Below are 22,030 nucleotides of genomic sequence, written 5' to 3'. Positions count from 1 at the left end.
GTGGGCTGGCCTCTGTCTCGAAGAGGGGACTCGAAGTGGTAATAGGGCCAGAAAAGGGCAAAAAGGAGGGTCAGGCACCTGCAGGGGATGTTGTGTGGGCAGGCTGGGCCTCCTTGGCCCGAAAATAGCTGATTTAAGTGAACGTTCACTACAGGTCTCCAGAATCGTGACTGGCAGGAGGGAGCAGGGAGGGGTTGATTGCTCCCTGCCTCTTTATTAACTGTCTGCGTGGAGGCACAGTAGTCCTTGCTACCTTTGTACCTTTGCTCTACCCCAAACCCATCATTTTTATGCTCTGAAACACGAGACCTCATGAAAGTGTGTAATTTTAGGGAAACCATTTGCTACCAAGCTCCACTTTTTTTTTTTTTTTTTTTCCTCTGAACCACTGTTATTTCTCCAATTAATTATCTCATCCTTCAGGGCAGCACAGTTAAACCTTCCTGAGCTGCTGGCCTGGCACAAGGACGTGTATCCCCGGGGAGGAACCAGCGCTGCATCCCTCTCCCAGCATCTCTGAACCCCTGGCAGTGAAGGAGCAGGGCAGGGTCCAACTCCTTCATGAGGTTACGGGTGCACAGAGGAAGAAATCATCTGTGTGTGTACGTGTTTGGTGTACAGGGCATGAACATGCACTGCCTGTGCCTTCCCAACCCATGTCTCCAGCAGGGTAAGGTGGCAGAGAACAGGTTGGGGATGGCTAAAGCTTCACGTGGCCCACGGCTCCTGCCCTGCAGGGCATCAGCATTCAGCCCTGCAGGCTGGGGAAATGGAGTGAGCGTGTTCCCAAAGAGAGGCACGTCTAAATTACACCCGAGCTGCCCTGGGCATGGCAGCGATGGGTGAGTCAGACGCCAGCAGACCGACCTGAGGGAGGGGGTGTGTTGCAGAAATGGCTTTTCCACTGCTGCTCAGACTCATTTCCTCTTGCACCAAGATGACTCGAGACATATTTTAATAACAGCACGGTCATCTGCTCGCTGCTTATTGCTCAGGGCAGGAATATGGAATCCCAGACCCCAGGAATATGTTGCCCTTTTTTTATTTTTTTTTATTTTTGGAGAGACCACTAGGAAATATCCCAACTTGAATTCTGCATTCGGTGCTGGTGTTAAGGCACGATATTTTAAAGCCCTCTAGCTGGGTGTAAGCCCAGCCCAGCATCTTTCCCCGAGACCTCAGCCAGCGAGGTCACCTCGTGCTTGCAGCAGACGGAGATTGCACCTTGAGCTCTGCTGAGGATGGGTGCTGGTTCCCCCTGGGACCTGCAGAGCTGAGCGAGGGGACAGGACACCCCCACCCCAGCATCTGCTCCAGCAGTGGTACCTGGAGAGACATCAATATGGTGGGACCTGCCTTGGGCAGCAAGATGAGGATGCAGAAGATGATGCAGAAGAGCCCCCGGCTTCTCCAAGGATGCTCCAAGGATCCCCAGCACTTCGTGTCGGACATATCGTGGAGGTGAGCACCAGCCCTTGGCCTTGGTGGTTTTCCTGTCCTGTTGCAAATATTTACAGCATGGGGAGAGTTTTGTTGCATGTGGAAGAACCCCAGGGACGGATGTGTGTCACGCAGAGGTAAGAAATCTCTCCCGTTGGCAGGGTATATGCAAAATGCAAAATATGTAAATAAGCAAAATATGCAAAATGCATATTTTATGCTCCCATTTTTAACTAAACTTGATCTGTACTCCACTTAAATGACTGCTGAGACACCAAGTCTGCATGTATCAATGTACTCGGTAATATCTGCAGCTTCTGTGTGACCTCAGCATTTTGGTGTACTGAAGGAAATGCTGTAGGGTCCAGGTAAATACAGGCCACGAGTACTCAGGCTGCTTGGAGCAGGTTTTTATGTTCCTGCAGCTATAACATTTGTGTCTGCAGTGGCGGCACTTGGGATTTGCTCGTTTTGGGAGTGCTGGAGTGCCGACAGTGCAGACCAGCTGCAGAAGCACGGGAAAGAGAACAGCAGAGGAGGAGGGAACGTGACCCAGCACCCTGTCTCTGCTCCTGAGATCAGCTCTCCCCTGGGCTCCGTGTTTGCATTTAGGAGGCAGCTGAGATAAGGAGGCAGAGAGCTGCAGCCTTGCCAGACACCAGCGTTTTCCCCAAAAAGCATTTCTCAGGTGTCCTGCGCCGTTCTGCAGCACTGCTTCTGGTCCCTCTCATTCCTGAGTTCACTGTCACAGCCAAATTTTTCTCCTGTTTTTCCTAGAGGTCTGTCAAAACATATTTAACTATCAACGTATATAAAACTATACGTGTATCACTACATGTACAGTGGACACTGAATGGCTCTGGATGCTCAGAAGTCCTGCTGCGAACCTGTTGTCCCTGCGGTGAGGAGATGTGCAATCACCAGTGACCCCCGCACCTTAAAATCATAACGACAAACCCAGTGCTGCCAATACTCGATGAGCAGCTGAGATATTCTGGAAAGATCGACAATATATTTTTAATTAATTGACAAAAGCTTTACAGAAGCAGTAACAGTATTCCCTGCGATGCCTAGCCTGTGTTTCTGCTCTATTTAATGGCTGCAAGATTAAATGGCTGAATGGCTGCATATTTAGTGAAATAATAACTCTATTATTTTTTCTAGTATAAGAAGGAATAAAACATATTCAGTCTGTGACGGATCCTTGCAGTGTGTCATTTCTGACCTCTTTTACAATTCCTTGCCCACTGATTGATGGGTGTGGGCTCAAGGTAGGGAACTCTGTATCAAAACCCACAGATCTACCAGTCTCCTTGTCCTGTCCGAAGGCACTTCGTCTTTGTAAGACCTCGTGCTGTGTCTCCTGGTGTCGTTTGAGTGACATTGTTTAGCTGCTGATCAAGGGCTTGGGGCTGTCTGTATAAAATCCCGTTATTTTTCCCTTCTCCTGGCAGGAGGAGGGGGCAGAAGGCTGGCAGCTCCTTGGGAGGAAGTACAGAAGGAGGAAGAAATGAGGGAGGACATCACCCTGGAGTACCATACACACTCTGATACCATCTCTGTGTCTCTTCCTCCTCCCCACGGACCTGGCTTTGTGGCTGGCTCAGGCTCACTGCCATCAGCAGTGGCCCCGTGGTGTTTTTCCATGGGGTTTCACCACCAAAATGCCCCCATCCCTGCTGGCCTCACAGCACCCTGAGCTTTGGCTGCTCTTGTCGTTGTGCTTTCCACAGCGAGGAGGGTAGGAAAAAAAAAAAAGCTGCAAACATCAGGGGCTCGTTTTCTCAGATGTGAAAGCCTCTTCTCATTAGTGTTTCCATTTCTTTCGTGCGTGTGCTCTGGAAAAAAAAAATCTGTGAAAGGGGGGCGATCTTTCCACCGGCTCTCGCGTTTGTGAAACCTGCTGCTCAGATCTCTGAGCGCGACAGAGGTTTGCTGCCTGGAAATACTCTATTGGTGATCAGAGGCATCACCAGATTACTTTTTATTCAGAGTTTCCATTGATGAAGTGCATGAAGCTGCCTTTCGAAAGGAGGTGCAACCTCAGCTGCTGCTGTCCTCTCTGTCCTCATTGCACGCAGCTGAGGTGCAGGTTAGTTTTTTTTTTTTTTTTTTTTTTTTTTTTTTTTTTTTTTTACCAGCTGTAATGGAGCAGCAAAACCAAACTGGGGAACTCAGAAATTAAGCAAATTCCTCACTGCCTGTTCCCATTATTCACCCGTGGGCAGGGAGCCGAGAGAGAAACACCAATGCAAAACATTTATTTTTGCCAGAATCAACCTTTGCACAGGGACAGCTTCAAAGGGGTTTCCTTTTAGCTACTGCATAAGAATGAGATGTTGTAAAAATCACCTGCTCAGCACACCCAGCACACAGTCAGGGCCATGTATGTGCCTGGCTCACCGGCAGCAGGGATGCTGCTGTGCCCCAGCCACTGTGCCCCACGGACGTGGCACTGCCACAGCAGGCTGATTTTCCTCCTGGAAATCCAGCAAAAAGGGCTTTTCCTCAGCAGTGAGCATGGCAGATCCATGTGCTCGGCACCCCGGGGTGCCCCAGGGGCTCAGCATCCCCGCAGCCAGGGCAGGATCGTCCCTGGCCGTGCCATTGGGCTCCTCCGCCTGTTATCAGCGTCTGTTTTGCCAGGTGCTCGGCCTTGGGACGTGGCTGTGTCTGCCTTCCTCTCCCATTCCTGCCTGTTTGCAGGCTCCCGTGGGAGCTGAGCCTCCCTGGCCCTGCTCCCTGCTCCAAAGTCATCAACCAGCGCTAGCAGGAGGAAGCCCAAAGCCCCGAGGTGCTGAGCACAGGGAGCCCAGGCGCTCTCAAAGCATCTTTCCAACCCGGCTGTGTCCTTTTGGTGCCCCAGCCCTGGTGCAGGGGCTCGCCCTGCTCCTGTAAAGCTCCTTGAGGCAGGCTCAGCGCCTTGCAGGATCCGGCCCAGCCTAATTATCAGCTGCTGTGTCAAGGAAAAAAGCTGAAAATCGTCATCCATCGCAGGATGGAAGCGTGCGAGTCCCCAAGTCCTCTCTCTCGAACATCCAGGCAGGGCTCAGCACCGGGCGGGGGCTGCTCCTTTTCCCAGCAGGATTTACTGCCGGTGGATGCGACGCCACAGCCTCCTCCGCAGCCCTGAGGAGAGAAGGGGCCGGTCAGGGTCAGCGTGGGGTGCCCCCCACCCTGAAATTGGTTTTTCTCCCCAATTCCCTCTCCCAGGATGACCCCGGGGTGCGCGGTGCTTACGGTAGAAGCGGAGGGCGGTGGGCACCACGCTCAGCAGCAGGATCAGGGCGCCGGCGGCCAGTGGGACCCAGACCAGGGGGCTGCAGGCACCTGGAAATAGGGGGGGACACGGTGTGGGGCTGGGCACCGTCTGCCCAGGTGATGGAGTATGGGGTGGGCAGGGAGCAAAGCAGCTCAGGACCTCGGGAGGGGATGCGTTAAGCCAAAGGTATCGGGGGGAACTGAGCCATGGAAACCTTTTTTATGGGATCCTTGCTGGTTTTCCCCCACCTGGGAAAAGGCTGCACACCCAGAGGGCACCAGAGCTAACTGGGAATCCGTCCTGGCCCTAAACCCCCCTCTAACCCAGGGGACAGCTCGGCTCACAACCCTCCCCAAGGTGGCCGGAGCTGAAGTGTTTCTGTTACCTTTGCTGCCCGCGGCTTTGCTTTTGGGTTTGCACCGGGAGGGTCTCCTGGTGAGCGGGGCTGGCCTGGACGTGGAAGGCAGGGGCAAAACATCGACTGGGAAAGAGGGAGAAAGTCGTGAGTGTTACACCAAACACAGCAGCAGCTGGGGCTGGAAACTGGGGCTTTTAACCCTAAATCCTTTGTGCAGTCACAGAAGGGTTTGGGTTGGAAGGGACCCTAAAACCCATCCGGCTCCAGCCCCCTGCCACGGGCAGGGCCCCCTCCCAGCAGCCCAGGCTGCCCAAAGCCCCATCCAGCCTGGCTCTGGGCACCTCCAAGAGGGAAATTTCCCCAAGCTTCACTTGCTGCCAGGCACAGCCCGACCAGCACGGCCCCAAAGCCAGAAATAAGCACCCGTTATTTATTTTCAAGTTCTGTGTTGCTGCCTGTCGGGCGCTAACCCCGTGCTCTTTACCCGTGAGCACGGGGAATGGGATCTCAGCAGCACGGGAGGTTTTAAGGGGTCCCCGAATCCTTCCCGTATTCACATTGTTGTTGCTCAAAACTGTGTATTTCTCCTCATAAAATTTAGACCTGAAGGGGCTTAAGGGGGATTTATTTTATTGTGGGTACTAAAGAGAAAAAAGAACAAGTCCTGGGGGGTCGGAGCCCTCCCCAGCCACCTGCTGGGGTTTAGTTTTACGTTGGAGCGGCTCTGAGCGTGCCAAATTTCAGTCATATTTTTCATGCCTTGCTTTTGGGACATAGATAAGCGCATAGCTGGTTAAAAAACAGCTCTCTGTTATCTTAAAGCAGCTTTCCTCCTAGCCAGCAAGGGTCCAAAAGGGATTTCTGAGGCAGCTCAGTGAATGAGAGGTGCAGGGCGTATGTGTAAAAAGAAGGAAAGGGAAGTTTTAGAGCCAGCAACCACAGCTGCAGCTTGGTGAAATAAGGTATTTGTGTCCCTAAAAGCCCCCAGGGAAAGGGCTGGAGCCTGCTTCGAACACACAAATGTTCCTGTGCCACCCCTGCTCCGTGCTGGGGGAGAACTGGGCTGAGGGGAGCTGCTGTGGGACCTGGGCTCTGCCCAGCGGTGCTCCCCAAGCGACATGCAGGGTGGAATAAATCCCAAATAAATCCCCTGTGTGAAGGGCAGGCTCAAAACCTGCTGCCGAACCCAACCCCAGGGGCAACGTCCCCTGGCTTTGAGCTGTCCTTGTCACCTGGAGAAGGGTGCGGAGAGCCAGAGCGTGGACGGACCCAGGAGATGAGCAGGGCACAAACCCAAACTCTCACCTAAAGTACTGCGGGGGGTAGCAAGATGCAGGGCATGCCAATACCGGGGCTGAATGGCTCCCCAGGGAAATCCTAAAACCAAGGCAGAGCTCACGGCACAACCACAGCAGTGATGGCAGAAGGCCTGCCCGTGCTGCTGCCCTGCAGTGCAGCTATCTGCTGCATTTTCTGCTTATCCCCTTCACAGATCAAGTTGTGAACCCCCCCCAGAGCCTGAACCTTGTATCCCAAACCTGGACAAACCATCTACCACCACACATCCCCTCATCACAGCCCACCGCCGGCATTTTTGGGCACTCCGGGGGCGATGCTCACCCACGCCTAGCCTGGTGCCACTGCCCAGGACGAGCTCGGAGGACTGGGAGACGGAGCAGTAATACATGCCGGTGTCTGAGGCATGCAGCTGGCCGATGTGCAGGCTGTAGGACTGGGAGCTCGACCCACGGACGCTGAACTTCTCCTGGTTGACGTTGCTGCCGTAGGTGCTTTTGCCCAGCGAGTTGGAGAAGAGCAGGAACTCGAACTGCTGCCGCTCCGGGCTCCAGCGGTACCAGTACACCCCGGTGTGCTCCCTCCTCGTCTGGCAGAGGATGTCCGTGCTGCTGTTAGTTTGGGCTAAAATATGGTCTGGAGTCTGGGTCAAACGTAGATTGGCACAGAAACCTACAGAAAGAGCCAGGAATACATAGCTGTGTATTTTAGTTTCGTTAGAGCTGTAGAATCACCTCAGTTGGAAAAGACCTCCAGGATCACCGAGTCCCAGCACCAAACCACGTCCCTCGGTGCCACATCCACACTTAAATATCTTATAAATACCTCCCTCACTTCCCTTCCATGCTAAGAACTCCTTCGGGGGCTCAGTAACACCAAACCAGAGCACCTCTGGCAGAAACACCAGCCCATGCTCCTTCAGAGGCCTGTGTGGGTCCCCAGTTATTTTTTAGCAAAACCAAGATATTTTGGCAAAACCATATATGACTGCATTTTGCCCCATAACTGCTCCTGTAGAGATGGAGCTCAGTGGCAAAGGGAGGGATGCAGGGATGCTTTTAAGGGTGTGCTAGGGGCTGTATTAGTTGGCATTCCCTCATTTTTTGGAATCTACAGATCCTTTTGAGCTCCTTAACACATGTTAAGAAGGTGGTGGAGGTGTGGGATATGTGTCAGCCTCCTCCTAAAAAAATGCATCTCCAGGAGTGGCAGCAAAAACTCTGGAAGGAATGGGAAAATTAATGTAAAAGGATCAGAAAATTAATGAAAAGGTAACGGCATTTCAAAGTGAGCCCATTTCATTTTCTATTTATTCCTCTTGTTCACAGGGGTTTTGTGATCTGGGGAAGGAGAACGGCTCAAGGGTAGCGGAGGGGTTCAAAAGCTTCCATCTGGCACCGCAGCGCCTTGTTTGGGCTGAGCAAGTTTTGGGGAACAATTATCTCGGCCGGGCTTCGCCCGGGCAGACACGAGCGGTGTTTGTGTGCGAGCGAGGAGCGAGGCGGTGCGGCCTTGGGGAGCGAAAAAGGAGCTTTGTGCAGTCCTTCGTGTTCAGCAAACAGCCCACACAGCTGCAGAGACCGAGCGAAAAACACCCTCAGGAGATAAGGCTGCGCTCTTTTTCCCTGCTACTTTCCCAGGCATGCTTTAAAGCCATGCAGAACAAGCCCCCTTTTTCCCATTTTTTTGCCTTAAAATGTCCCCCTTCCTTCAAAATCCCATGGGGACAGCTGCACAGAAATCACTTTGCGCTTACAGCCCCATCCCGGTGCTGGCTCTGGCTGGGAGCAGGGGCTGGGGCTGGGTTTGTTCCCCATGCGGGCTCAGCTCAGGAACGGCCCCGTTTCCCTTGCAGGTTGCCCATACGGGGCACATTCTGCTTTATTGGGGTTTTCTCTGGAGGGGAGACAGCCGATTTGGTCCGTAATGTGATGCTTTTCTCCCCCAAGGCACTATTTCATTTTTTTGGAAGTTATTTAATCTTCACAACCCCGCTCCTTGCTGTGACCAGCAGGCTCATAGGGTCACAGGAGGACCCCACAGCCGTATGGGGTCAACTCTATATTTACTTTTTGTACAGGACATGTATATATGCTATACACACACACCAACTACAGCACTTATACCTCACCTATAGCACAGATACATCACCTACAGCCCATATACAGCAGCTACATTTTCACTCCAGCCCCCTGCAATCCGCCGGCAAGCAGGTTTTTATGCCACACGACTTCTCGCAGAGGCCCTTTGGAAACACTCGGGAGGAAATCTGCCTGGATGGTCGTCCTCCTGCCGCTACTCTGGGGGCTGCTTTGCCCAATTACTGAATATCCATCAGCAAAACGAGGCACCCGAGGGGTCAGCAGCTTCCCACTGAACGCCTGCACTGAGGGGGTGCAGTCAAACCAAGCCCTGCGGTGTCTACACCATTAAATATTACATTCTAAATTATCGAGTGGGGAGGTAATAATGTCCCGTAGCTCCGTCCTGAGCCTGGATATTTCAGTTCCCCTCACCCAGAGGCCTCTCTCTTACCTGGGAGCTGCAGGCAGAGCCAGAGGCAGAGCCACAGCCGTGCCATGGTGGCGATGCCCAACGTCCCCAGAGGCTGGGGGACCCTGGGGGACCCTGGGGGACCCCACGCTCCGGGGGTGGCCCTCGGGATCCCGTTCTCCTGGTGGGATGGATGTGACGGTGACGGTGTGTCTGGCTGTCCCCCCGGCTGCGTGCAGATGCCACCGGTGACGTCTGGCGAGGAGCGGAGGCTTCTTCCGTGCCCAGCCCCAAAATCAGGTGTGCGTCAGGCCCCCTGCACCGCACGGGGCTGCCTCACAGCGCCCTCGGGAAGAGAAGACCCCAAAGTCATTCAGGGCTGGCTTTTTCCTTATTTCTCCGTATTTCCCCACGTGGCTTTTCCTTCTCTTTCCAAACCTAGCCCCTAGCAATTAAAGCGCAGCCGGCTAATTCGGAGGGCTTGGCATTAAAAGACAAGAAGGAAGCGATGAACTCGGGCTGGTTTCTCCTCTCTTAAAACCAAATCGCTTTCAAAAGGAGCCGAGGCAATCAGAGGCGTGCGGCCCTTTTCTTCAGCAGAAGGCAGCAAAATTGGCAGCAGCCGCTGGTGCTGGCAAGCAGCAGGTGAGGAGCCATCCTTCTGCGGGAGGCGTTTTGTCCTGGCCCTGGAAAACGCCGAGAGCACCCCTGGCTCTCCATGAAGCACACGTGAGAGGCATCGCAGAAAGCTTTGAAGCCGACAGCACGAAACCTCAAACAAAGGCTGTTTGTTAGCGGCTGACAAACCACAAAAGTAAGGAAATTCTGCTCGGGCTCCCCACCTGGCCCCGAGCTTCGACACCGAGCGTTTCATATGCAGAAATATTTAAGTCATAAGTGAAATATCAGAGCTGCTTCGAAAGGCCCTGGGTGCTGCGAGGTTTGAAGCATGCAGGGTTTGGGATCTGGACGGTGAAACACATGGTGTGAAATTGCAGGGGAGAAGGGGCGGGTGGGTGGCAAAACCCTTCGATATTTCCATGTTTGGGAAAAAAACAACACGTGGCATTTGGTGTAATTTTCTTCACTCTCTTTGCCGGGGTTCCCTTTCGGTTTCTGCCCCCTCGCACCCCGAATCGTGGTGCTTGCAGAGTCCCCGCGGTGGCTCCGGGGGTTCCCCTGCTCCTGGGGGTCTCCCATAGGGGCACGGGGACCCCCCCAGTGCTTCGAGCTGGCCGACGAACAGGAAAAAATGATTCTTAGTGCAGTTTTGCCTTTCAATTTTTCACCAGATTATTCTTGGTGGCTCTGACACGCTGCCCCCACCCCCTCCACCCTGTTCGATATGATTTCCTGCTCGGAGCGGGCTGCTCTAACCACCCCAGGGCTTGTGGCGAAGGGCTCAGCTGGTAACATTTAGGGTTAGCTGAATCATCCCCTAACTCCTTCCCGGCAGGAGCAATCCGGAGGTCATTTCGGTGCTTTCGGGCTCGCTTCTGTGCTTTTCAGTGGTCGTTTTTGGTGCTGAGCCCTGGGCACAGGGTGCTGCCAGCAGGGCAGAGCTGTGCTTGCTGCAGTCCCTGCTCCGGCCACGGTTTCTGACCAGTGCCTTCACCTGGGTGACATTTTCCCTTTAACCCCATGCTAAAGCTGGCGAGCTGATGTTTGGGGCTGCTGCAATAGCTACGTCCCCCCCATCCCACCAATCTCACTGCTGAAACCCGGACCGAAGTGCTCTCAGAGGTGGCTTTTGTCACCTGTACAGCCTTGGGCATGTGGCACGTCTCCCCGAGCAGCCACGAGGCTGGTGACCCTGGCTTCCCCAAGCAGCTACTTAATTTGGGAGGGTTCCCCAGGACGTTATAGCACCTTTACAGACCCTTCCCTGCAGAAATTCAACCTAGATGTCCCCAATGGAACAAAAAAGGAATGCTTGCAATGCAAAAGCTTAACGAATGTGTTGGAATAATATTTTTTTTTTCCCCAAAAAATGCTCTTTAGCTATTTACCAAGCAGTTCTCAGGCCCGGGTGCTGCTCCTACACGCAGGTGCTGGTGGGGAGATGCCCGTGTCTCGCAGCCCATGGCTAACAACATCACGAGCACTGTGGGAGCGTGCCGGTGGCCACCTGCTGTTTATCCCAGCCCCACGTTGTTTGGGGCTGCTGTCCTGGGAAGAAAATAGAGGAGGGAGAGAGTTGGTGATCTGAACTGGTCCGGTAACACAACAAGATGTGTGGGTGACCTTGCCAGGGCGCAGCGGCTCCCGTGGGACCCTAGTCACGAGCGGTTGGCTCATGGCTGGGGCAAGATGGGGGGGATTTTTGAATTTTTGTGCATTTGTGTAATTTGGCTGCACGGTTCCTAGCAGGATTTAATTCTTAAGTTTCTGAAATGAAATACATTTATCCCAGTCCCCTGCCCAGCTGTCTCCCTGCCCTGTCTCAGTGCTCTCCCTTCAGATCTGCTCCTTGCCCATCCCCTCTGCTTCTTCTCAGAGTGCAGCCTCTGCACCTCACCCTGCCAGCACCAATTCCCTGCTCCTTTGCCAGCTTTGTTACAATTTTTAATCTCCATTTCCCCCTATGATTTTTTTTTTTTTTTTTCCCAGCAAAGCGTTTGCTTTTGAGGGGTAGGAGCAAAACCTACTCGAACTTTCCCCTTGGGAAAGAAGAAAGGGGTCTGCAGGTGAGAAGCAGGACCCCATGGGATTTCCAGCTCTGTTAAAATCCCATATAGCAGCAGAGGCATGGGCCAGGCTGGGCTGTAAGGGATGAGAGGATCCAGCACACGCTGCCTGCTGGGCTCAGTCTGTGGGGAAGGTCGGAGCTCTTCAGTAGCCACAAATGCAAACATTTGCCATAAAATAAAGAAAAAGACAGACTCTCCCTTTATTTCAGCCTACAAAGGGTGGCTTTTGGGATTGGGGAGGGTTTCTCAGTCTTGGGCCTGGTCAAACACGGCTCTGAAAGTGAGAATGGAGTTACTGGAAGTCCAGGATAGCAGGCTGGTGGGGCCCCGTGGAAACTCCCCAGGGCTCAAGTAGCAGCAGCTGAGCATTTTTTCTTTAATTAGCTCATTCTAGTGAAAAGATTGGCTCCTGGAGTATGTCAGGAGGGGATAAGCAGGGGTGAGAACGACGGCACCTTCGCTTCGGGGGGTGAGCAATGCCCTTTTCCGTGCAATGGCAGGAAAAAAACAAACAAAAACACACCGAAGCGGGTCGGGTTTGCTACACGGCTCCGAGCTGCGGTGTGGTTTGTGAGGCCGGGGTTGGAGGTTTGCTCGCCTCTGCAGGTGCAGCCCTGCAGCTGCCGTGCAGCTGAGGCAGGGGCAGGGTTTGCTCTCCCGTCACAGTTTTGGGGCACAGGTTTGCACCCCCCAGGTGCGTGCCGGTGCACAGCAGGCCGGGTGGTGGTGTGACAATGCTGCTTTTCGAGTCCAGAAGCCCAAATGGACGTCTTGCCTCCCTCTGCAAGCAGATTTCGGCTTGAGGAGGGATGTGGGGTCCCTCGTTTTACAGGTTCAGGTGTGACCCCCCAGCAGGTGCTGGCAGAAGCATGCAGAAAGCAAGCAGGCCACAAGGGGAATTTGGGGGTGCTGGTGCTTAGGGGACAGGCAGCAGTGAGTGCCTCCAGATCTCCCTCTTGAGGACACTCGGTGCGAGCAGAAATTACCATAAAAATGTGGTGACTGCTCCTGCTCCCCCCTCAGAAAAACAACCAGCACCTGCTGCCGCGTGATTTCAGCCACCCTTATCAGTGCCGGGGAGGATAGGGGAAGGCAAGGAAAGCGTCCTTGGGAAGATAGCGCAGAGATGCGGCACCTGAAGGGAGGGAAAGCCACCGAGGAAGTAAACAGAGGCATTTTCAGCCCCAAACAACGACCTGACATCCCTATAAAAAGCCACCGGGTCCGGAACCCCGCAAACACCTTGACCTTAAAGGTGCTGAATTCAACGGAGCTCTGCGGCAGCCGTCGTCTCCGGATCGCCGGGACTCGCAGCGCATCCAGCCGAGGATTGGTGAGATCTTATTATCGGGGTCCCCCGCCTCTGCGCCGCTTCTCCCGTCCCCCGGGAGCGGGTGGGTCGCGGCGGCCGCCCGCTAGGGCCGCGGCTACCTGTCCCCGCTGTCCCCTTCCCTCGGCGTCCCCGGGTGAGTGCGGCCGGCCGAGCAGCGAGGGGTTTTTGGGAGGGGTGGCTGGCGGAGCCGGGTGGGACGGGGGTGCTGGTGTTATGGTAGCTTGGCTGTGAGACGGAGCCGTCTCTCAGGTCGCCCCCCTTTTCTCCTCTCACTATGATGACCGATATCGTTAGCAACTGGAAGCTGGAGCAGTTTGTGCTCCAGAAGTGCCTCCCTCCAGTGTGGTCCCCGGGGGCCTTCCAGGGCCCGGAGGCATACCAGCAGTTGTGTCAGCAGTGGGAAAGCTGGTCCGAGGAGACCAAAAAACCCAAACCCACCAACAAGTGCAAGAAAAGAGCGGCCTTGCAGGGTTTGCTGATGGTGGGCAGGGAGCTGTCGAAGCTGCTGAAGGAGGCTCTTGAGAGCGTGCAGACACTGGAGCAGGCCAAGGGCGAGCTCAAGATGCAGGTGGACAACCTGCGGGCGGAGGTGCAGGGCTTGTGCGGGGACTCGCTGAGGAGTGCGGTGGAGATAACCCGGCTGGAGAACAAGCTGGGCTACGAGAAGCTGAAGACGGAGGAGCTGGAGAAGGAGGTGGGCAAGTGGATTGGGGAGACCCATGACGCCCAAAGTGCGGTGCGGGCCGTCCTGCAGGACGTCCAGCGGGACCGGGGCACCGGCCCCGATCACAAGGTGTGCCACGCTAAGATCCAGGAGCTGCAGGCCGAGCTGGGGGTGTCGCGGGGTATCGTGGCCGCCATCCAGGGCAAGAGAAGCCGGTTCGGGAATGGGGAGGGGGACGACTGCCTGGACCCGCACCCGCCCCACTACGACTATGAGGATGACGTGTGGGGGGCTAACGGCCCCACCAGGCCATCCCCATATGCTCCCCTGCGGGAGGAGATGTGCCAGATGCAGGGCTCTGAGGCTGAGGCTGCTAAAATTAAAAAGAGCCCCCCCGAGGAGCCGGCCAGCCACGGCCCGCTGCAGGCCATCGACACCAACAGGGCCATGCTCTGGTTCACCCCCGAGCAGCTCAAGACGGTGGGGAAGATGCTGGGGCCGCTGACCAAGGAGACGGCCGTCAACTGGCTGTCGCGGGCCCAGAGGCTGCCCAGGTGCCAGAGCGGCAGCGCAGTCAGCGACCTGATAGACGTGGTGAGAAAATGCATGAAACCCGATGATTTCGCGGCCCTGCCGGGGGACGTGCAGATGGGCAACGTCCAGGACATCGGGGATGTCCAGTCAGCCGTGCTGAAGGTGTTTTTCCCCGAGGTCAACCCCTTGGTGCTGTTCCACCAGGAGAAGCAGAACCCCGAGGAGCGGCCCGATGCCTACGTCAACCGTAAGAAGATGCTCTACCAGATGGCCGGGCTGCCCGGCTCCAAGGAGACCCCCCTTGATTTTGACAGGCCCGAATTCAAGGAGCCGCTGGTGGTGGGGCTGACCCCCCCTCTGCGGGTGATTGCGGGTGGGGACGCGGCGAGGAAGCCGCTGTCGGAGCTAGAGCAGATCCTGACCCAGAATTTCGAGCTGCAGAAGCAGGCCTTCCCCGGGTACATGCTGGGGGGGAAGAAGGGAAAAACCTCAGCCATGTCCTTCCAAAACGCGGGGGTGAGGAAAATGCAAGGGGACAACCGGAAAGATCCCGATGGCAAGAATGGCCTGGGGAAGGAAAACCAGCAAGGGCCGAGGTTTCAGAAGTCCAACCCTTGGCGGGCTGAGCTGAGGAAGCGCTTGATCAAATACGAGAAGCAGGAGGACATCGACGGCTTGCCAGATGCCGAGCTCTTCCGAAAGCTGGCGCTGCACGAGGCCAAGAAGCACAGCAGCTCCAACCCCATCGACCCGGGGTCTAAGGCTCAGCAATAGGGCTGCCAGGCACCTGCATCGCCCCTTTTTGTGGCACCGATTAAGACCGATTTGTGGGGGCGCCTGATAGTTGATATAACTATTGGAGGAGGGGTGCTTGGACAAGTGATGTTAATTGATACTGGTGCCTCTTATTCAATTCTGAATATGACCCCTGGCGAAAGCGGGCTCTTTCAAACGTGTGAAATTATTGAAATAACCGGTCCAAATGGCCAAAAATCCTCAGTGCCCTTCACAGGGCCTGTACCCTTTGAAATTGGAACTGCCAAGGGGTCTGAAAAATTTGGGAAAATGGAAATGAATGGAAAGCCAGGAATTTTGGCCATCTCTACGCTTACAAAGATGGGGGTGGTGGTGGACCTGGCAAACCAAAAACTATTACACTGTCCCCAAAGCGATGCACCGGTCATCCCGGCGAGCCACAGGGTCATGTCGGTCAAAGCTCCCGAGCTCCTGATCCACCCCGAATGGGAGCCCCGAGTGAAACGGGTGACGGAGCAGTTCCCACAGGTCTGGGCAAAGAACAAGCTGGACTGTGGGCAGATCGACACTGTAGTGGTGGTCAAAGGGCCAGACCCCCCTCCTCAGCAGCAGCCCCAGTACCCGGCTGAGGCTGAGGAGGGCCTGTGGGACACGGTCAAAACCCTGCTAGAGCAGGGGGTGCTGGTGGAGCAGCAGAGCACCAGCAACGCCCCAGTGTGGCCCCTGAGGAAAGCTGATGGGAAAACCTGGAGGCTGACAGTCAACTACAGTGCCCTCAACCAGGTTACCCCGCTGAGGACGGCCGTGGTGGCCAAATACCCCGATGTCATGGCAGCCATCTCACGGGGATCTAAGTGGTTCTCGGTGCTCAGCCTGACCAGCGCGTCCTTCGCTATCCCCTTGCACCCCGAGTCCTGGCACAAGTTTGCCTTCACCCTCCGGGGCCGGCAGTTCACCTTTGCCAGGGTCCCCCCAGGGTTTCACAACACCCCCGCCATCTGCCACACGCACGTGACGAGGATGTGGGAGAAGATCAGCCACAAGGAGAGCGTGCTGTCCTGTGCCGGCGACATCCTCATCCACACCCGGACCAAGGAGGAGAACCTGGAGGTCCTGGCAGAGGTGCTGGAGGCCATCCAGAAGACGGGGTTCAGGGTCAGCCCAACAAAGGCCCAGCTGTGCTGGAAGGAGGTGTCGTACTTAGGGGTGACTCTGGGAGAGGAAGGGCGCTCGCTGGAGAAGCAGCGGGTTGAGTTGATACAGAAAGTGTCGGCACCGGCCGACGTCACCACCCTGCGGTCCTTTTTGGCTCTTGTGAGGTTCTCCCGGGAGTTCGTTGAGGGCTATGCAGAGAAAGCTGCTCCGCTCTGCAAACTCCTCAAGAAGGACACCCCATGGGAGTGGGGTCCAGAGCAGGACGAGGCAGTTAAAACCTTAAAGGAGAGTGTGGCGAGAGCCCCCGTGCTGGCAAGGCCCCGTGGGGACAGACCCTATGTGCTGCAGCTGGCCAGCATGGGGATGGGGCTGCGGGCCACCCTTGCACAACAACACGGTGCCCACCTCCAGCCCATCGCCCACGCCTCGCGGCTCTTGACACCAGCTGAGCAGCAATTCACAGCGTACGAGAGGGAGGTTTTGGCTTTAACCTGGGCCCTGCAGCACTGGGAGTATCTGTTGGGGTCGGCCCCGGTGCTGCTGAGGACCTCCCGTGCCCCCGTGAGGTACCTCTTGTCAGCGAAGGAGGGGAACAGTCCCATGCGCTGCCCCAGGATGGCCAACTGGGTGCTGGCGCTGCCCCATAAAGACACCCCCGGGGATGCCCCCGAGCCCTCAGCTGGCTCCTACGGGGTGGTGATCAGTGGGGACAGGGACGGGGAGGAGGTGCAGGAGATGAAGCCGCGGAGGGTGCCCCTATTTGAGAGCAGCATCAGCCTGGCAGAGGCCAAGGACAGAGGCTACGTGGTGTGGTTTGTAGATGGGTCCAACTACCACGAGGACGGGGTGTCCTACACCGGCTATGCCGCCGTCAACCGCAGCACCGGGGAGGTGGTTAAGGGGAAGTGCCTGCCCCACTCCATCCAGGCTGCCGAGCTGGTGGCTGTGACAGTCGCCCTCGAAAACACTCCGGCAGACCAGCCACTGGCCATATTTTCTGACTCGGGCTGGGTGGTGAGGGCGGCCCTGGAGTGGCTGCCGCTCTGGAGGGAGAGGGGCATGCAGTCTGCCGATGGCAAGCCCGTCACCTACGCCAAAAAGCTGCTGTACCTCGCCAAGCTGGCGGAGCAGAGGGCACAGCCGGCCCAGATAATTAAGGTCAAGGCCCACAAGAAGGGGACGGAGGAGGCCAAGTGGAACAAGGAGGCGGATGCCAAAGCCAAACAAGGGGCTAAGGAAGGGCAGATGTGGAAGGCCAGCAAGATCTCAGAGAATGGCCCCTTGTTGGTGGCTGCAGGCAGGAACAGGGAGAGTGTGGACCTGCAGGGCTTGCAGGCGCAAGACCCAAGCGTCCGGGAGCTAGCACAGGGCAGGGAGTACAAAGGCTGCAAGGTCTGGAAGGATGTGTCAGGACTGGTCCTGGCGCGGAGAGATGGGGCAGACTTCCCGGTATGGGTGGTGCCTGAGCTTGTCCGGACAGAGCTGGTGGCCCTGGCTCATGAGCAGGGGCATTTGGGGACTGACAAGACCTTGGCGAGGCTGCAGGGTGCAGGGTGGTGGCCTGAGATGAGAGAGGATGTGGAGAGGTACGTCAGCAACTGCCTCACCTGCGCGGCCAATAATCCCGATGCGAAAACAACAAAAGCCCTGCTGGGCCACCAGAGGATTTCCGGGCCCTGGAGCAAGCTGCAGATGGAGTTTATCGGCCCTTTGCCCCAAACAGCCCAAGGGAACAAGTATTGCCTGGTGATCAGCGACACTTTCACCAAGTGGGTGGAAGCATTTCCAGCTCGAAACAACACAGCCAGCGCGGCTGCCAAGATCCTGGTAGAGCACGTCTTCTCACGATGGGGTGTCCCAAAGGAGATCAACTCGGACCACGGCCAACGCTTTGTCGGGGAAGTCTCCAAAGGGGTGTGCCAGGCCTTGGGCATTAAGCAAAAGCTTCACATCACGGGGCATTTCCAGAAGCCCGACTCAATGGAGGGGCCCAACCAAACACTGAAGACTGCACTGCGGAAGCTCGTAAACCATCAAAGGAAGGACTGGGATCAGAAACTCCCCTTGGTCCTGATGGCGTTGCGGGGAGCAATGGCATCACATGCGCCTTCTCCCCAAAAGCTGCCTCCTGCAAGAGACCCGAAGCTGCTGGACCACTGGTGGCAAAGAGGGGAGCCTCCAGACGAGCTGCAGCCCCGCGTGCTGACAGACAGGTGGGTTCAGGACACGCTGAGGACGGTGTCAGCTATGTACCACCAGCTCGCCTCAGTGCAGGAGGCCAACATCCACAAGATTGATAAGCAGCTGGGAGCGCTGCTGCGCCCCGTGGAGTGGAACATGGGGGACCTGGTAACGTATCGGGGGGTTAGAGAGAAGAACCAGGTGCTGGGACCCCAGTGGATGGGGCCGGTTAGGGTTGTGAACAAGGCCAGCCCCTCCATGTACCAGGTAGAAATCAGAAAGGGGGCAAAAAGGCAGGAAAAGTGGTTCCACTCTTCACAATTAAAAGCATGGAAGGGAAATTAACGGGGCTGGAGAGCCCGCTTTGCTTATGTTTTGCAGATGAAGGAAAATGGAAGGCGATTGTGACCAGCGGGAAGGGCGAGCTTCGCGGCATCACCAGCCCTGTTTGTGCTGCGGGGAAAATGCTTTCAAATTTGTGGTTGCAGGATTTGCTTTGATTTCTGGTATGTGTATAGCGCTGAGCGTGCATCACGCCCAACCAACCCACCAGCACCTCCAAGAACAAGTCAGTCATTCCCACTTAGCCAGACACCCCGACAAATGGGCCGCAGTCCAGCACAGGGTTAGACGATATGCAAAAATTGGCACGGATTGGCCCTGGTCTCAAGCTCACGTAAAATATACTGGAAGCATGGGATTAAGTTCTAACAAAGGCTTAAATTTGTCAACAGTAGTTATGCATGGGGCTGAGGTGTATCTGGAAAACGAATGGAGCTGGGACAGCACAAGCAGACTTCCACAGCTGCTGGGGAAGGTGGGCCAAGAAATAAAAGTAGGGTGCAGGGTAGTTAATGGTTCCACCCATCAGCGGGTAACTCAAATCTCCATAACTGAAATAAAAACCAAAAAGAGTCAGAAAAAAAACTGTGCCGTGGAAAAATTGGATTGTTGGTGCAACTTCACTCTAGTCCAGCCTGTATTTGTGGTCTGTCTCTGGGCCCAAAACAGCGTGGGACTGTCATTTAAATTTAAGATTAGCACTACGATGCATTCATTTTCTGCCCTTAAGGTCCCAAGGTGCCATTTTTTGGCCTGGCGTGCAGCCCGATATGCTGAAGTGGGGAACCAAGTAAAATTGGAAATTAGATACTCTCAAGGAAGTATAACTGACCTGAGGAAAATTAACGGCACCACTGTGACTATCACTGCCCCTAATGGCCGTAAGTGGGTCGTGTTATTAAATTGCCCCCAGGACAACAAAATTCTCAATAGATCTGAATTAAAGCCAGAGGCCTCGTGGTACAGCCAGGATTACGGATACTGCCCACACCCGCTCGTAAACCTCCAGGTGTGGTGTCGAGGAAACCTGAACGTAGAAATGTCCCCCGAGCTTGGAGGAAAATGGTTGATAGGAGGCCCTGAAGGATTTCAGAAAGAGTTCCCCATCTTTGCTGTCCAGCGTCCCTTTGTTTCAAAAATAGGCCCGTACGTGGTCAAGCAAAACCACATCCAAGAGCTATTGACCAGCCCTGTCCGGTCATTGAAGAAGGTGGTGCTGTCCCTGTCTACGGTTAATATTTCCTCCGTCAGACCGCACTGCACCCCCTTCCTGTCCACCCTCTACACCGGCTGGCTCGCGTGGCTTCACAGCCGCTCCATCGAGGGGGCCCGGGCCAGGAGAGACCTTCTGGCCACGGCGCTGGGAGGAGGAGGCGCCGGGCTGGGAGTTCTCAACAGCATGAACGTTGAGGTCCTGGCCAACAAGCTGGAGGCCGTCACATCGGGCGTTCAGGGCATCCTCAGCCCCCTGAACTCATCCCTGGCCAGCCTGGGGATGGGGCAGTGGCTTGTGTCGGAGGTGTTGCCCACTTGGGAAAAAATAAGTGAGAAAGACCACCAGGTGCTGTTGCAGGCGCTGGGAATCGAGCAAAATAACGTCTCCCTTGCTCTCAGCTGCATCCAGGCCCAGATGTGGGTGCAGAGTGTCGTTGCAGGTATCCTGAGGGACGGTGACAACGGCGTCCTCCCCACCGAGATCCGCAAGATCGTGTGGGACGCGGCCACGGACAAGGAGCGGCAGCTCCAAGCCTGGTGGAGGCTGGTGAACTTCACCCACGACCAGGTCCTCGATGCAGTCATCGCCTACGTCCTGACCGTGGCGGAGGCCCGCATCGAAAAGGTTTACCCCATCGTGGCCCTGGGGGTTAACACTAACGGGTCCGTGGTCTACCCGCTGGACCACCGCATGTGGGCGCGGGTGTCAGACAAAAAGTGGCAGTCGGTCGATCTGGAAGCCTGCATTTTGGAGCGGGGGCTGGGTTTTATTTGCGAAGATGACGCCCTTAAGGCGAGCGATGTTTGCTTTGATACCAGCGAGGGGGTGTGCCATTTCGAGATCAACCCGCAGAGCAATAACAAAACCGTGTTAGTTTATGTAGGGAAAGGGTGCGTGTGTTTCAGAACGATGTGTAAATACGTGCAAATCAATGACATTTACAATCAGACCGTGTTCAATGATTCAAATATGTGTGCTTGCAATGTAGCTATCATTAGGGGCTGTGATTTTGTCTATAAGCCGCCCGTGTTCACTAGTCAATTGCTAATCAGAAACTATACCCTGTATCGTAGTATAACCCCGACCCCGATCGGCATGGATTTGTCGCTAGTCAAAGAAATGTTAGAGCATGCAAATTTACAGCAGCTTTTAGAAAACGCTAAGGCAGAAGCTAAAAAAATCCTAATAACTGTACACCACGATGGCAATGTTATAAAGCAGGTAATAGAGCGGATTAAGAGGGTGGGAGAGCACCACTGGTGGGAAATGTTCTTTGGCTGGTCCCCCACCGCCTCTGGCATCTTTAACGCCCTCCTGCATCCCGTTGTGATCATCCTGCTCATGCAAGCCTGCGTGTGCTTTGCCATGGTGGCCACTTGTTACTGGATAAGGCAGGTGAGGCTCTGCATCAACAGCCAGCTGAACCAACTGGGGCTGGCCAAGCGCCTCCTACCATAGTCAAGGGCAAGACTGGGTTGGCCTCTGTGTTTGCCACCAAGAAGAACCCTTCGCTCCGCTGTTGGCTGCAACCCAGCAGGCGTTGAGCGGTGGGGACACACGCCATACCAGACCTTGACGTGAGGGGTGGCCTCCTCTGTTATAAGAGGGCCTCCCAGGAGCGGCGAGCGGGCCAAGCAGCCTGAGGTTGGCTTGGATCACAGAATGGTAGAGGTTGGAAGGGACCTCTTGAGATGATCTGGTCCAACCCCCCTGCTCAAGCGGGGCCACCTAGAGCAGATTGCCTAGGACTGTGTCCAGTTGGGTTTTGACTATTTCTGCAGATGGAGCCTCCACAACCTCTCTGGGCAACCTGTTCCAGTGCTTGATTACCCTCCCAGTAAAAAAAAGTAAGAGTTAGCTTAAGAAAATTTCCTTTGAATGTCCCAGCTCCAAATGCTAATGAGAAGAAGCTGCTCTTGTGTGAGATTTAAGACTCCTTAAGCAGAGAAGAAGGGGTTAGGGAAAGCCAAGGACAGTGTCTTTGGAAGGAAACTGAAGGGAATGTCATGCCTGAGTGCAGAAAAGCAGCCACTGAAGATGGCAGAAGTGTTACCAGCCTCAGAGACTTGGAAAGATGACGATAAGAACTGAGCAGAACAAACAACCCTGTAATCACTTTGGACTCAAAGGAGCAGAATCCACACGGACCTTTGCAGCAACCATCTCTGGGCTCCCAAGACTCCCAGGACGTCTGGCCAACGGATTGGTGAGATTTTGGGTTTGGAGACTGGACTTCACCGCTTTGCTTTGCTTAGTTTTGCTTTGCTTAGTAGTGCATGTACCCAATAAAATTGTCTGGTAGAGGACCAA

The 22,030-nt window shown here is 55.2% G+C and overlaps 2 protein-coding genes and 1 long non-coding RNA gene across 4 annotated transcripts; 2 read left to right on the top strand and 1 right to left on the bottom strand.

Annotated features, from left to right (window-relative positions):
• Nucleotides 1–607: 607 nt before the first annotated feature.
• LOC137855461 (uncharacterized) lies at nt 608–2,637 on the top strand. Of its 2 annotated transcripts, none has more exons than XR_011095735.1 (2): nt 608–1,461; nt 2,218–2,637. It is a non-coding gene; the product is annotated as an uncharacterized lncRNA (long non-coding RNA). The 2 variants fall into 2 exon arrangements; XR_011095736.1 differs by having other exon boundaries at nt 1,887–2,637.
• A 1,043-nt stretch (nt 2,638–3,680) lies between these two features.
• Nucleotides 3,681–9,834, bottom strand: CD8B (CD8 subunit beta). Its single transcript, XM_068679601.1, has 5 exons — nt 8,892–9,834; nt 6,681–7,028; nt 5,088–5,183; nt 4,681–4,770; nt 3,681–4,569 (listed from the first exon to the last, which is right to left on the bottom strand). Exons 1-5 carry the CDS (start codon nt 8,935–8,937, stop codon nt 4,529–4,531), a joined length of 621 nt encoding a protein of 206 aa, XP_068535702.1. The 5' UTR covers nt 8,938–9,834; the 3' UTR covers nt 3,681–4,528.
• Nucleotides 9,835–12,655: 2,821 nt separating this feature from the next.
• LOC137855458 (uncharacterized) lies at nt 12,656–22,030 on the top strand. The gene is made up of 2 exons (XM_068679599.1): nt 12,656–12,872; nt 18,544–22,030. Exon 2 carries the CDS (start codon nt 18,554–18,556, stop codon nt 21,176–21,178), a length of 2,625 nt encoding a protein of 874 aa, XP_068535700.1. The 5' UTR covers nt 12,656–12,872; nt 18,544–18,553; the 3' UTR covers nt 21,179–22,030.

Source organism: Anas acuta, chromosome 4 (genome assembly GCF_963932015.1).
Source record: "Anas acuta chromosome 4, bAnaAcu1.1, whole genome shotgun sequence".
In the NCBI taxonomy this organism is placed as follows: Eukaryota; Metazoa; Chordata; class Aves; order Anseriformes; family Anatidae; genus Anas; species Anas acuta.
Note: the sequence above shows the minus strand (reverse complement) of the source record. Positions and strands in the feature narration are given on the sequence as shown.

What these genes read in the sequence shown, in the direction of transcription:
- CD8B (XM_068679601.1), bottom strand. Translation starts at nt 8,937, where the DNA reads ATGGCACGGCTGTGGCTCTGCCTCTGGCTCTGCCTGCAGCTCCCAG. An exon ending in GCTCTGCCTGCAGCTCCCAG is followed by an intron (nt 7,029 to 8,891) that starts GTAAGAGAGAGG and finishes CTCTTTCTGTAG; the next exon opens with GTTTCTGTGCCAATCTACGT. An exon ending in TGGCACCAGGCTAGGCGTGG is followed by an intron (nt 5,184 to 6,680) that starts GTGAGCATCGCC and finishes CCTCTTTCCCAG; the next exon opens with TCGATGTTTTGCCCCTGCCT.
- LOC137855458 (XM_068679599.1), top strand. Translation starts at nt 18,554, where the DNA reads ATGGAAGGCGATTGTGACCAGCGGGAAGGGCGAGCTTCGCGGCATCAC.